The following is a 15,976-nucleotide window of genomic DNA, read 5'->3' as shown; positions in this document are numbered from 1 at the left end:
ATCAATGCCAACACAGACAATAGACAATAGACAATGAAAACCCACATTAGTATGATTGAAAACATCATCAATCTCTTGTTCATTATTTTGTCTCAGCATCAACATTATTATTATTATACAATAATAATAAATGTAGCTGCTCTCTACCTAAAAAAGGGACACAAGACTTTCAAATAATTTTCTCTTTGCATTAGTTGTGGAGTCCCAATCCCTTTTTTGTCAAACTTGGTCCCCTTCTTTTCACCAAATATGAAGACAAAATTTCAATCTATACATGTGTTCATATATAGTGAACTTCTGGTAGAGATCTTTGTGGCTTAACAGGAGGAAACAATAAGAAACTGGTCTCCTTTCTGAGAATTTCAGATCCACAAGAACTTTTGACCTCAACCAGTGTGTATCTTTTATCATCATAAGAGTTTGATGTGATTGATATGTTTATACAATTCAATAATCATTTAGAGAGAGGGTAATCTTCTATTTCAATTGATTCAGTATAAATAATATTATGATAATTATTATTATTTTGTGTTCATATTTAATTAAAAAATTGAGATTTAAGCTTAATTCATTATAAATCTAAAACCCCACTATAAATATTTTTTTAGGCTTTAGTAAAACTCAGCATGAGTCAATATATTGGGAATAAAGTCATTTAGTTTATGGAGCAAGTCATGTCTCTAATGAAATTTAAATCGACTATCTTAGTTTATTTTCATTACATATGCAATTTTTTTATAACTGGATAAGGCATCATACACAATGATCCTATTTATGTTTTAGTCTTACATCAGGCAGATATTTCATCTCCCACATAGAAATATGTAACATAGTGAAAGTAAAATGTTTTAACTACTAAGCTATTGTAGAGATACACAAACAACACAACCAAAACTAAGACATGTAAGTGTGTGACTCACTAAAACCATATTATCAAACAGATTAATATTAAAAAAACCAAACTATGCAAAATACTCTACACATACTCTACATCCAACACTGATGAGATTTACACTGACAGACAGACAGACAGACAAACAGAACAGAAAAGATTCTAAAAACTTAATTTGAACAAGAACTAAGCATCAAAACAAACAAACTCTTCACTGAATCCCAAGAGCTTGAATACTCCTAATCGATGATAATGAAGAAGCATTCTTTCTCTCCCACTCCTCTCTCCCTTCAGTCTTCTTCCCCTCAAACATCGTCAGTAAATCATCATGTTTTCCATCCAAAATACTCACAATTTGTTTCATACTTGGCCTTGAATCCGGATCAGATCTTGTGCAAACTATTCCCAACTTCACCATCCTCATCAACTCCCCATGATCACACTTGCCATCCAATCTCCAATCCACAAGCTCTTCCACTGTTCCATTACTAGCTTCAAAGTTCCTCACTTTCCTCACAAGCAACACTTCCGGCCGCCGGAAATCCACAGCCATCATTCCGGTGACCACTTCCAACACTACTACCCCAAAACTATACACGTCTGCCATTGTCGTCGCTTCACCGGTCTCTATATACTCCGGTGACATGTAACCAAATATCCCACGAACTGGACTAGAGGAAGCATGGTGCCCATGTTCATTTCTGGATAGGAATTCAGCCAGAGCAAAGCTACCAAGACGAGGATTCATGTCAGGATCCAAGAAGATCGCCGACGAAGTTATGTTCCGGTGTATCACTTGCTCGTCCCATTCTTCATGCAAGTAGAGAATGGCTGATGCTAAATTTTTAACAATGTGGTGGCGGTGTTGCCATGAAAGGACTGAGCTTTTAGGGAGGAAGAGGAGGTTGCTGAGGCTTGCGTTGGAGGAGTAGTCATAGACGACGAGCATCTCGCCTTGTTCTGTGCACCATCCACGGAGCTGGACGAGATTCCGGTGCCGGAGCTTTCCAAGGTTGTGTAACTCGTCTGAGAACCGCGCGCGTAGAGCCGGGCATGTCCTCATGCCGAGACGTTTCACGAGGACATGGTATCGGCCGTGGAGGTAGCCGTGGTAGCCGGTGCCGAAGTCGAGCTCTGCTACCATGTGAGACTCTGAGAAGTTATCTGTGATGGTGAGGATTTCTTTGAAGGGGATTTCTCTCGGAGTGTCTACGTTTGGGAATGACGTCACATCACGAATACTCTTCTCCTCGCCGGTGCCATTGCCGTTGCCAGTGCCGTTGTCGGCGGTGAGGAACATGGTGGTGTTGGCAGCGGTGACGAAGCTGGACAGAGTGGCAGTAATGGTTGCGGTACTTGTGGTTGTGTCCGACGATGATGAAGATAAAGAGATGTACTGAGGATGCGATTGGAAAGACGGGAGAGCCGGGAGTTCACCGGAACAATCTCCGGCGAGAACGTCAACAACCCACTTCATTGTTGGACGAGACGTGGGATTATGAAGAGAACAGAGGAGACCAAGATGAATGAACCGCCGCATTCCGATGAGTGTATAAGACCCGTCGCGCAGCTTCGGGTCAGCGGCGTTCAACGTCTTGTTATCGTCGGCCAATCGCCGGACCCAATCAAGCATGAATATTTGCTCGTCGGGGAACGCGAGGTCCACCGCACGCCGTCCTGTTGCAACCTCGAGAACAACAACGCCGAAGCTGAAAACATCGGACTTGGCCGTGGCCATTCCCCGTTTCTGAAAGCTCTCCGGCGGCAAGTAACCGATAGTGCCGCCAATTCGACTGGTTTCGGACATCCTGAACTGGTAGTTGTTGTTAAGCGAGATGGATCTCGTCGAGAGTCCGAGCTCATCGTGCTCCAACCACCGGGCAAGACCGAAATCACCAAGCCTGGCATTATACCCAGAATCAAGCATCACGTTGCTCGTCTTAACATCACGGTGAATGATCTGAGTGTCAAGCTGTTCATGAAGATAGAACAACGCAGCCGCAAGCCCGGCGACGATGCGCTTGCGCCGCTCCCAACTGAGAACCGGAGCCGGAGACGGAGAACAAACCGGAGTGAAAAGCACTCGGTCCAAGCTCCGATTAGGCATGTAATCGTAAACAAGAAGAAGCTGCTCGTCATGAACGCACCAACCACGAAGCCGGACAAGATTCCGGTGGCGAAGCTGAGCGACGGCGGCTAACTCCGCAGCGAAGGTCTTCTCCAAACGGTCAGCACGGTTACCAGCAACGCATTTGACAGCGACGACGGTGTTATCACTGGGCAGCACGGCACGGTAAACACGACCAAAACCACCGCTACCAAGGATTTCTTTATCGCTAAACCCATTAGAGCCTATATAAAGTTCTGAGTAGCTGAAAATCCTGGGATTACTATCAGTGACCTTCTTCTTGTTGTTGTTAGTAGTAGTAGCTTGGGTGGACGCCGGGGATGTCTTGGAATGGAGAAAGAGAGCCAGGTGAGTTGTGTTCATCACGGCGGTGGAAACAGAGACAGAAGCGGCGGGCAAATGGAGGAGGCTTTTGGCAGTGCGTTTAGGCTTTGGTTTGTTGGTTGGAGCTGGAGATACTTCTGCAGGTTCAGGACTGATCTCATCGGTATCAGCCGGGAGAATGAAACAGAGCCGGTTTAGAGGCATGGCTTCTTCGTTTGAATGTAGTAGCTATCCCCAGACCCAAAACTTAGCAGTGGGAAATGGAAAACATGATGGGGATTGTTATTTATGTTAGAGAAGAAAGAAGCAAGAAAGATAAATGAGTTTCTAGAAAAACAAAGGTGCTAATACGCGTATTGACGTCAAGAACTTGGATGAGAATGAGATGGCGGGAGAGAAGAGAGAGAGAGGGTGGGCGGTGAGGTCAGTAATTGAACCGTGTTGTTAGCCTTGTCAGCGGCGCCAGTCACGTGTGGCGTTACGCGACCCTTCCAGTTTCCATGTGTAGAAGTTTTTTTGTACCACATAGGCGTCGCGTTTTGGGTTTTTGCTGTTATTCTACCCTTGGCATTCGATTTCATTGAGGCTGGGTTTGAATGTGTGAGCATTATTGGTTTTGGTTTTGTTTAAATTTGTTCTGAAAATTGATGTTTGCTCTGATTTTGATTTATTAACTAATATTCGTGAAAAAATTAGTACTCAGTTTTTTTATCGTAGTAAATAATCGAATCTCATATACAGGTTATTTTCATATAATTTAATAAAAAAATAGTGATTTTTTTTTCAAAATTATCTCTAATTTATATCTTTATATTTCTCTCATGTTAAATTTCAGAAAAAAATTAAATAAAGTGTTAGGGTAATTTTGAAAAAAATAATAATAATAAATGCTTATTGATGTTTAAAAATTACGGATAAAAAGGAATATGGGTTTATGATAGATAAAAAAAGAACGGAGGAGATATTTTTTGAATCATTTTTTTTAGAAACAAAAAACAAAAAACTATGGACTGCTTGAATATTTAAAGTATGGTTTGTAAGAGTATTTTATTTTATGTTATACCACAAAAGAAAAAACCACTTGGGTAATTAGTGGGTCATGTAGTAGTACTGATTTATATATATTGTTTTGAGCTAAGATATTATTTATTGATTTAGATGAGTCTTCTATTAGAGGTGATGTGTCTTTTTTCTTTGGTGTTACATGATGGGGTTTACAAATCATTTATGATGTATCTTTAAGAGGTCGTCTAACCACCATAATTGATACACTTCCACATGTGTTTGTTCTTTAAAACATATTTATCATTCTCGTACAAAAATTCTGAGGTTGGTAATGGGAATGCTAGTAATAACTACTAGGCATTTCTTAAAAAAAAAACTTTAATTATAAATTTATATGATTTTTTTGGAGTCATAATTAAATTTAGGAGTTTTAAATATAGGGTCGAGGTTTGAGGCCCATGTATATATGTAAACTAATAGCATTAAATACACTAATATCAATGTTTAATAGTATTGAATAAATAAACTCATTATTAAGTCTTTAATGAAGATGCATTCCTTCATTTCTCTTTATGCCCCTCTACTGTTACTTCAGAAACTCAGATTGTTTTTAACTCTGATCCCCTGTTTCAAGTTTCAACAACTTTCTGGTGTGCATAGAATATAGTCAAAATGTAAATAATGTGTTTATGGTGTTCTAGACTTAGGGCTTGCTTGGATGGAGGTATAAGAAGGTTTCATAAAGTAAAGTAAGGTAAGGTAATGGAAGGTAAAAGGAAGTTTTAAACTTTTTATTGCTTGGGATAAGATAAGATAAATGGAGGTTTTGAAATCTTGTTGTGTTTGGTTTGAAGGTAATTGGAGGTAAGGTTATATAGTAATATTACTAAATTACCCTTAAGATAAAAGACAAAAAATTGTAACTTTATTTACAATTAAATGAAACTTATACATCATTCACTTCATTGTTTATGTAAATCTCACCCTTAATTATTACTATATTAATTAATATTATTATATTATTTATTTTATATTATTATATTATTTAATATTAATTAATTAATATTTAAATATTATTAATTAATTAATATTAAATAATATAATAATATAAATTAAATAATATAATAATATTAATTAATTAATAATAATATTAATTAATATAATTAAATAATATAATAATATTAATTAATACAATTATAAAATTAATATTATATAATAATATTAATAATGATATTAATTAATATAACAATATTAATTTTGTATAATTGAATAATATAATAATATTCATTAATAGTATTATATTATTAATTAATCAAATATCTTGTAATTTTTGTAAATGAGTATGGGCATTTTGGTTAATAAAAAAATATTGGTACTTGACCTCCATAACACTCCATTTGGAGGCTGAGAAATGAGAGAAAAGTGGAGGTTTTGAAACCTCCATTCACCCTCTCAACCCTTACCTCCCCCTGAAACCTCCTACCCAAATATGGGTTTTTAAAAACCCTTCCCTTATTTTACCTCCAAAAACCTCTAACCAAGCATGGGATTTTAAAAACCCTTCCCTTATTTTACCTCCAAAAACCTCCAACCAAGCATGGGTTTTTAAAAACCCTTCCCTTACCTTACCCCCAAAAGTGGAGGTTAAAAAGCATGGTTTTTCTAAAAAATAAAAAAATAAAAAAATAATAATAATAAAATAATAAAAAAAATAATAAAAAAATAAAAAAAGCATGGGTTCCCATCTGTGTTTTTCTTTTTTTTGGAAAAGCATAAGTATTCCAATTAGGCCGGTGGGCTTCTGTTTTGTATTCAATATTTCAAACTTCTTTTTTGGATGTTGTGTCTATATTTCTGTGTTATCCACCTAATTAGCAGGAGAAATAGTATGCTTTTTTATATATATATATATATATATATATATATTAAGACAGTAATGCATGTTTCAATGAAAGAAAATAGTGGCGAGATAAGCGGAGTATTGAAATCAAATGACATCCGTTGATTTTTTATTTTTATTTAATTGTTATTATTATTATTTTTAATGATACATCAAAGACGTGTGTTCGGATTAAAAATTAATCATTCAACCTACACATCCTTAACCAAAGATGAGGAATTTAAACTGTAAATTTATATTTATAATTGATGATCCGTTATTGTTATTATTTTTTAATAAATTTTTGAGTTAATTTTGATATTAAGGTCAAGTATATGACCGTCTTGGTATCAAATGATTTTTTTCATTAACTGGTTGAGAGTAGTATTAACTTGTTTTTAATGATAAAAAGTATGAACTTGTTCTCACATCAGAGGGGACAACAGCAATAATTTCATTTTGTCATTTTTCATTATCCTAGCGGCTAGCGTTATCTGTGTCTTATCATGTTTGTGCTATTAGGGATAGGGGTGACAAATAAAGACATAGGTTAATTATATATTTATATTTCAAATGATTTAATTTTCCTATTTTATCGAAAAAGTAGGTATAGCCCAGTTTCATATTAGGTGTGACTTCTCTGTTCCTCTTAATAATATGTACAAACCATTTGCTTTAAATATGTTTCTATTTTAATACAAATTCATATAATTCATGTAATATAATTTAATTTATTTAACCAAATCCCCGGTAAATTTTTGTTATGGGCTTTGTGTATTGTTTTTATCTCCTCTGTTTTGTACTTTGTTATATCATGTTATTTGTTGTACTCTGTTTTTTCTATTTTAATAAAATTATGATTTCTCTATTTTTTTAAATTTATAACCAAATTATTAAAAATTTATTAGAGACAATTGAAATATCTTACTTTTAAAGGCCATTATAGAATGCCAACAAGTGTAAATTGTCCATTGTTCAAATATAGCAGGCATAAGGTGTTATTGGACTCTAAATTTTTGAAAAAAATATATATATACATAAACTGATTGTCTAAAGTTTACATCAAACTTCAATATCTTATATAGGAGTTGGTGTTTTAATCACTAGGCTATTACCCGTTATCGAGGTCAACTTCCTTTTACAACAATTGAGATGAATATATATATATATATATGAGGGTGCGTATTCTACATATTTCTAAAATTATAAATCCAGAAAAATTGAATATCAACCAGTTTGATCATCAATCAATGGTATAAAGTCATTCAGATGTAGAAGTTTTATTGTGCTTATAAATAATTACACAGTGAAAAATTGGATGTATAATATTATTATCGTAGATCGTGATCAATCCGTATGGACTAGGTACTATAGTTAAGCACTGTTTCATTACTATTGTTCTTTCAATTGTTTATATGTCAATTTGTTTCTATGGACGTCCCAGATTTGCATTTCTTATATACATATATATAAAAGCTTTACTTCCCAATTCCGATCTATTGGTTTATGTAACTGACTTTTATATAAGATCAAAAGTTAGGAAAGTTAGCTATGACATTGACCCCATTTCATTCACACCCCTGGTCCACTACTTTAGCGTTCACCTAACACTACTAACTCCCATGGTGGATCCGTTAGCCAAACTTAACTTTAATTCATTAGGTTTTTTTAATCAAATATTTGTATAAATGTTTTTTTTTATTTGGGTTATGATTTTAATAGTACTCAAATAAGGAAAGCAAACATCAATGGCATCCAAGATTCCAAGAGATATAAAAACGAATATGATCTTAATTATAAAAGGATATCAAAGAATTACCCATTTTTACAAAAATAATCCATTAGTAACATAAAATATAAATCATTTTCAAATATCAAATATATTTTGGAAAATAGTTCAAATATATGTTTTCCATGTCACAAATCCCAAGCTACAAAGTCAGCTGGGGCATGGAAAAGAAATGGAGAAAAGTTTAAATTGGATCATCACTTTTCTTTTTTCCCCTTTTTGGTTGACTTATGCTTGTAATGTGTTGTGCACCAAACTTATGCATGGTTTTATTTGAGTCTAAAATGTTATTATAAATTTAGAACTAAACTAGTAATAATTGGAGTTTGTCCTCAATTTTTATTATTATGAAAGACATAACCAAATAGCAATATAACATTTCAACTTATATAATTTGTCCTTGAGATAAGACACATAAAACTAAAAATAATCAGTCAGGAAAATGTAATGAGGCTCCACTCATACCACTTAGAGATAACAACATAAACAAATCTATAGGAAATTTTTTTTTTTTTATAAAGTTCTATTCTAATTCTTTTTCTAAAAAATTTGTCTTGTCTGTTTGAAGATTTGATATTTTATTTCATTCTTTGTAATAAGATTTAATTGGTGCAATCCAATTTACCTTTTGATTTATCCCACAAATAAAACTATGAAAAATGTGTATATTACAACCCCAACTACACCAACAACCAACCGAAAGAAAAAAGAAAAAGAAAAAGGGGGATATTAGATTACAAACAGTGGAGGCAAATGCTTTGATAGTTTTCAAGATGCAATTGGAGTGGGAGCAAACCCAAGTGCAAGAGGAATTGACAAGCACCAACACTAATGTCACCTGAATGGAGCTTTGATAGGATTACATTGATATATATTGAAATAGGGCTATTTCTTATTGTTATTTTGTTTTTGTTATTGTTCAAAGGATTACTCATGGAGCACAGAGACATATACATCAACTTGCAAGTGCTGATCATCACATCATTAGTTGGAAAATCCTCCTCAACTCTATCTCTATCTCTATCTCTATCTCTATCTCTTTTTGTTTTCAATACTTCTTCTCTCCACTGCCCAATGAAACACACACATTGGTTTGGAAAAAGTTGGGAATATGCTGCTGATAAAATAATAATTGACCTGGTATTTTGCTTGTGTGTTTGGGTTTGAAATTTTGCTTTTTGAAGTACCACCGGTGGTAATTGGTCTCGGTTTTCTTGATTATTCATGCACTTTGTCGAATTTTGTAAAAAAATTGTGACTTTTTTTAATTATTAAAGTTCACCAACAACTTGTTTTATTTTCTTTGTTTTATTATTTATCTATTGCTATTATTTTTTATTCTAGTGATGATTCATGAATGTTCATATGTAGTTATCCTATGTGGTAACATGTTTTGGTTTTTATGAATAGAGCAACGTGTGTGGCCTGGACTAGTACTGTAGGTTTGAGTGAAATTGGGCCGGTACATCTGATAGGCCCATCAGATTTTTTTGTGTTACAAGAGTTTCCTTGCAGGCATAGAATATAGAATATACATAAATTACTTGGGCATGATTTTATTTGGAAATTCATTAAAAAAAAAATGTTTTTAAATATTTTTCTAAGTTGTGGTGACATGGTTCCACAGCCACAAAGAGATTATTATAATTAATTGGTTGTTTAATCCCTATCTCTGTAATTGCTTATCAATCTATATCTATATGTATCAATCTTTTGTCATTTTTACATCGGTCAAATTATGATCTGATTGTTTTCTCAAGAATATATCATGTTACTTGTATCTAAATAAATCTTAGTTATTATTGTAGATCTTGTACTGAATATAATGGGATAAAGTCATTGGTGAAGGCACTGTCACTCATTTATTACGGTGACGGTGAGAAGACTTTTACAAAGATATATAAAACAAGAATAAAAAAAAAACCACAACAACTACATATATATAAATGTAGATAATTAATAAATTATGTCATATTTTTATTAAGCACCATTCACAACACACACACAGACACACACAGTATTAGCATCAATTCATTTTGATATTTCACTCCCAACCCCTTCAAAATTCAAGAAAACATCTAGAAAAATGCACCTCCAACGTCTCCCTCACTTTATTCACCTATGCAGTACCCCATATACTTATATATATATATATATATATAAAGAAGAATCAAAGAATTCACCATATATCTCCACAAACTCACCCATGCACGCATATATATCAAAGCCCTTCTTCTTCTTCTTCTTCTTCTTCTTCTTCTTCTTCTTCTTCTTTATCAGCAGTATCACTGGCAATGTCAAACATAACCCTCCTTCCTTGCCTACTAGAACAACCAGGCTTCTTCAAACAAGACTTGATCTTAGGCATCACTCTCACATGATCACTAGTACTCTGCATCTCCTCCACCAGCGGAGACACCTGCACAGCTCTGGCTGCAGGAGGAGACCTCACCAACAGCTGATGTATAGTCCGAAAAGGAACTATAAAGTATACTTTGCCAGGCTTCAGTAATGACTCTGGCCTAACAACAATCCATGGGAACTTAAACACATCCGGCCTAGTGACACAGTGTCTTGGGTTCTTGGCCATCACTAGAGCAGCAGCCATTGGAGCATAGTGCACCTCAACGAACCCACCCGGGTGAACTAGTTTCAACACTCCTTCCTCACTTGTTACATACCCCATTAATCTATGCTTTTCATATTTTGGAGGAAGAGGTTCTGGTTATCATCTTTCTTGAGAATTTTATACTGGATTTGGGACGGATTATACTATGAACTTACCTTTTTTTCTTATTTGTTTCTTATAGATAGTTTTTACTTTTTAGGAATGGTCGCCAGCTTTGTTTTGAACAAGAAGTTTATTTATTTTTGAGATGGTTTATCATTTTATTTTCCTTTTTTTGCTCTTTGCTTTCTTGGGCTTATCATATTGGATGAGATGGAATGGTGTGTCATGTTGTCGTTTTAGCAAGCTGGACTTCTTTGGGCCTATGGCAGTTCACTCACACATCACACCGTAAACCTTTGACCCTTGGTATATCTGATAGATTTTTTTTTAGTTTTTTTTATCAGTAAAGATCTTAAAAGGTTCTCTTTTATATAGATATATATATTATTACTGAATGGTTTCATTTAACATAAAGCATAAGTTTATTGAAAGATAAATAATAGGCAATATATTTGTATGGGAGAGAAATTAAACTTTCGATCGTTTTATACTAGAGTTAATCATAATATCGCTCATCTATTACTATGGTGATATAAAACAAAAATAATATATTTGTATTAGAGAAGAATCAAATATTTAATTTTTATATAAGAGTTAATCACAGTACTACTCAGATGTTGCTAGGTGATGCAAAATCACTCATTAAACATTTATGTGATGTTTATCATGTTATTTTTAATTGTGTGAATTGAAAGATTGTAAAAAAGAATTTTTAATGCAAGTTTCTTATCTAAAATCTTGTGAAAAGTCTGTTGGGAGGTGGAAGTTTAGATACATAAAGTTGAATGAAAAGGAGAGAAAATAACTTCTTTTTTTTTCAATTGAATCTTATTTCATCATTTATTCTTCTCTTGTTACTGAATATTTTTTCCTCTACACTGAGCTTATTTTTGTTAAACATGCGATCTGGAGCATTTAGGTGTCTTTTCTTGTAGCTAGTTGCATCCCCACACACATGTTTTCTTCCCTTTTTGACTTATTTATTTGTTGCTTTTCATGTATTCTAATATAATAAGAAGTAATTAAAAAACTGATGTTTTTCAATTAATAAAAACAAGATAAATTATAATTTTTTTTTAAAAAAAAATCATCAGAAATAAGACTACATAATTTCTGCAAACAATAATGTATAAAATATGACACTTTAATATGTTAGAACAAAGAAGAATGATGTTGAGGGTTCATCCCTCTACATAGTCACATAAGAACATTTTCAGCCTCCATCTATAAACTTCTAAATCTACATACATGCTTCTAAAATTGAACCTAAACTCTCAATTTCCATCACTATATTTTTTTGACAGTCCCAAAGATGTTTTTCCAATCACCAAACCACGTCTAAAATAATCATCTTGTTCTAGCCATAAATTATCAAGAACTAGACCATCATACAAATTAAAATAGATTGGCCAATCAAATTAACTCATAAACAAACACAAACAACTTGCTAACTCATCCAAACAATCCAACATGTAACAGTGTGATGATCAGAATTCCATCTTGGAGAGCAATTGTATCAAAAACCATAACACAACCAAATTCAGTAATTCAGAAAGAAAAAAAAAACAAAACAAAACATAAACAAAAGCAGAAATCCAATAAAAAACAAAGTAAGGAAAACAAAAATCAAGAAGAGTCTGCTGCAGCAAGTGGGAGAGCATCCCAGATCATGTCCATGTCCAAAGATGGCATCCTGCTAAGCAAAACTACATCAGCCTCCCAATTCAAACACATCTCCTCCTTACTCTTCTTGCTCTTATGTTCATCATCTAAACTCAATTTCTTGGCCTTCTTAGCTTGGTGCACATTCTCATCCTTTTCAGCCACTCTCTTTGTTTCTGCACTTCTTGATGAGTCTTGAAAAGCCTTGAGCTTGGCTTCAAGTAGAGAAGCAGTGGAAGAATGTAACTGATTTGTGTCATGAGTGATTGAATGGAGTTGATGTTTGAGATGTGGGAAGTTAAGGTTGGCAAACTCTCCTCTGAGTTTATATGCAGCAATATCATAAGCCATGGCAGCATCTTCTGCTGTGTCAAAGGTGCCAAGCCAAACTCTTGTTCTGTTTTTTGGTAATCTTATTTCAGCCACCCACTTCCCCCAGTGCCTTTGTCTCACACCTCTAAACAGCTTTCCTTGCTGCTGTTGCTGTTGTTGTTGTTGCTGCTGCTGCTGCTGCTGCTGCACTACTCTCCTGAATGGTATGTTTTTCTGCTGATCACTAGAGTTTACTGGAGAGTTTGGGAAAACATTGTGATGGAGATGAAGCCATTGATCAGGAACACTGGGGGGTTGTAGTTTTTGATGAGTTTGGAGTGGAACTTGTGGTTCTTGCTCTAAAGATAGAGTGAATGGAGGAGAAGATGATGAAGGATAATGCATGGGAGAGATGAAGCTAAGATTAATGGAGGTTGATGGGGATGTACTGTTGTAGAGATCTGGGATCAGTGTTGATGTTTGCATTGATGTTGCCATCCTTGGATACCAGCTTTCTTCCATATGCTTATGACAAGTAGCAATGATGAGAAATCAAATGCTGAGAAATTTATTATAAAAAAAAAATGGGATTTGGAAAATGAATGATGCTTTCTATGCAGCTTTAATATTAGCCATGGTTCCTCCTTCCTTTTGATTAAACTTTTAAGGATGGAGGAGAAGATGCTAGAGAGGAAAAGAACTCCACATGCTTTGAAGGCTTTCAAAAATATATATATATATATATATAAAGGTCACACAGTTGACAGGTAATTGTGATGTATATATTGTCCCTATGAATATTATAATTGAATGAGACTATTGTTTTTTCAATTATATATTATTTTGGAGCAATATGCCTTCTCAAATTCTCAATGGCTAAGTGTGTATTTAATATTAATAAAACAAACAATAATGTGTGGCTAAGAACTAGTCCATCTTTCTCTCTCAAGCTCCTCATTCTCTAATCCAACTTTCGGATAAGAACTAATCTAAATTAGTAGTAAAAGAGCAAGTTAATCACACATAATTAGCTGGTCTCTATCATGTATAGCAAAGGCTTTGCTCATAGCAACATTATTATATATTAACTAACTTCTGCTTAGCCACAGTGACAACTCTGTTACTCAATAATTAACGCTGGTTGCTGAAGTAGCTTTCTTATTGTATAAGTAATAATATATTTCTTTCTTACCCTTTAGTTTCCATGATTAAGCAATATATCCAATGGCAAGGCCTTCCTTTGGCATATGCCCTTTGAGATTAGCACAAATTAACAATTTTAAAATACTTAATAATAGATTTTTTTAATTAAATGAGAAATCACAATCTTGTTAAATACAATGTAAGATGATTATAGTATATATATATATATATATATATATATATATATAAAGAAAAACTACTCGTAATTCATCACAAAGTACGTAAGAAAGTGAAGGCTCAAAATTTTACAGTTTTTGTAAGACTATTCACATATTATACACTAAGGCCAAGTATTGTTTATTAGTACTATTTACTAATCCTAATGTAGGTCATATTCCTGCATAAGAAATTGTATTTTTTTTCTTCCAGATTTGCATAACAGAAGAATGTATTTTTAAAGATCATTGAGTCAATGTAATTACTATACATTTATATAGATCTATATCTTTTGACAATGCTGGGTTACTTTTATCGAATATATATGTATATATATATATATATATAAACCAGTTGAGCTTAACAAAACAAAATTTAGGACTTCCAGTTCCACGGGTGAAAGAAGATCCATTATAACAAAAGTAGTTTCAAAATAAAAGTTATATATAAAAGTAAATAACCACAAATATTAAAAGAAAAGCAGCAGTACAGACCAAAGGACAAGATAGATAAATATATAATCTTAGAGATAAAATATTTGTCGAAATGGCAAAAATAACAAAACAGAAAGAAAATTTGGCACATGGGGGATGCTGAGGTGTCCCTTATATATAAATAGTAGAAGAAGAAGAGGAGAAGAAGAAGATGAAGATGATAATTAGTCTACATGGCTCCACGTTTATCATGAACTATGTTCTGTAATTCTTAGCACCTTTTGTTCTCTAAATATCAGACATTTCTCCCTAACATTCCATTTTAATAACAACCTTTTGTGGTTGTAATGTAAACCAGTTTTGGAGGAGAAACAGAACATGAATGGGAAGCCTTTCCACATAAGCAATGTTGGAAGCAGAAGCCATGAACGTCCTTGTGACACCAAGACAGCACCTTCTCTCAAGTACAATCAAATTCTTGACTTGAAAGAAAATAAATAAATAAATAAATAAATAAATAAAACAATATTGCCAGCCAAAATCATGCTTTAAATTAGGGGCCTTCTTTTTTCTTTTCTTGCATAAACCAACTAAAGTCAGTAATTATTTGCTTGTATACCTTCACAACTTCATTCTTTTCTTATCATCTAATTGGTAGCAGGAAAAACAAAAAAATAATGATAAACAAATTGTATATTTTTAAGTTACACTTTAATTACAGAATATATATATATATATATAAATATAAATTAAAGGCACGTCATTTACGCTAAGTAGATTTAAGCATATGATGCAGTTTTAGGGAGAGACAGAGGTTGATGTAGTTGGGTGCAACTACCATCTCCAATGCATGGTCTTTTTTATATTGAGGTTTGGACAGAAGCTCATATGTAAAGAAACATGTATAGAAGAGAGTAATAAAACATAAATAAAAATAAAATAAGGTAATAACATTAAATAAAATAAAGTGGAATCTCCTCTATATTGTTAATTCTTACTTTATCTTCATACTTGCTTTACTTCCAATTGAATCATGTGCCTGCCTTCAACCATGGAACTATTTTAAATCACTTTTTCACCAAGAATCCTTCAAATGAAATACATACATATATGATTTTATTTTATTTTATTTTATTTTTTTTTTGAGGTAGGGTGGTAAGCACCAATTTGAGGAGCGTATACGGACGGGGAATTACCATAATATTCTCACCCATTTTGAAACTGGGAGTGCAGTCAGGGAGAATCGAATCGCATCTCTCCCAAACGAAGGGACTCAAGATATCACTAGGCTACAAGTCATGTTGATGATATTATGGTACTCTCATTTCAATTTAATAGATTTCAAATTCAGATAATCTATTTAAACTTGATTAAGTATAAATATAAAAATTAAATTAACTGAAATGATTTTAATAATTAATTATGACAATAAAAAGATAAAAAATTACATCAGTTCAACTA

At 33.3% G+C, this 15,976-nt stretch overlaps 2 protein-coding genes across 2 annotated transcripts; both read right to left on the bottom strand.

Annotated features, from left to right (window-relative positions):
* Nucleotides 1-908: 908 nt before the first annotated feature.
* LOC120261546 (receptor like protein kinase S.2) lies at nucleotides 909-3,844 on the bottom strand. The gene has a single exon (XM_039269478.1). The coding sequence runs from the start codon at nucleotides 3,546-3,548 to the stop codon at nucleotides 1,104-1,106; it is 2,445 nt and encodes an 814-aa protein (XP_039125412.1). The 5' UTR covers nucleotides 3,549-3,844; the 3' UTR covers nucleotides 909-1,103.
* Nucleotides 3,845-12,080: 8,236 nt separating this feature from the next.
* Nucleotides 12,081-13,417, bottom strand: LOC120262021 (ethylene-responsive transcription factor ERF062-like). The gene has a single exon (XM_039270056.1). The coding sequence runs from the start codon at nucleotides 13,242-13,244 to the stop codon at nucleotides 12,375-12,377; it is 870 nt and encodes a 289-aa protein (XP_039125990.1). The 5' UTR covers nucleotides 13,245-13,417; the 3' UTR covers nucleotides 12,081-12,374.
* Nucleotides 13,418-15,976: the final 2,559 nt, after the last annotated feature.

The sequence above is a fragment of the Dioscorea cayenensis genome, chromosome 5, assembly GCF_009730915.1.
Source record: "Dioscorea cayenensis subsp. rotundata cultivar TDr96_F1 chromosome 5, TDr96_F1_v2_PseudoChromosome.rev07_lg8_w22 25.fasta, whole genome shotgun sequence".
NCBI classification, from domain to species: domain Eukaryota; kingdom Viridiplantae; phylum Streptophyta; class Magnoliopsida; order Dioscoreales; family Dioscoreaceae; genus Dioscorea; species Dioscorea cayenensis.
Note: the sequence above shows the minus strand (reverse complement) of the source record. Positions and strands in the feature narration are given on the sequence as shown.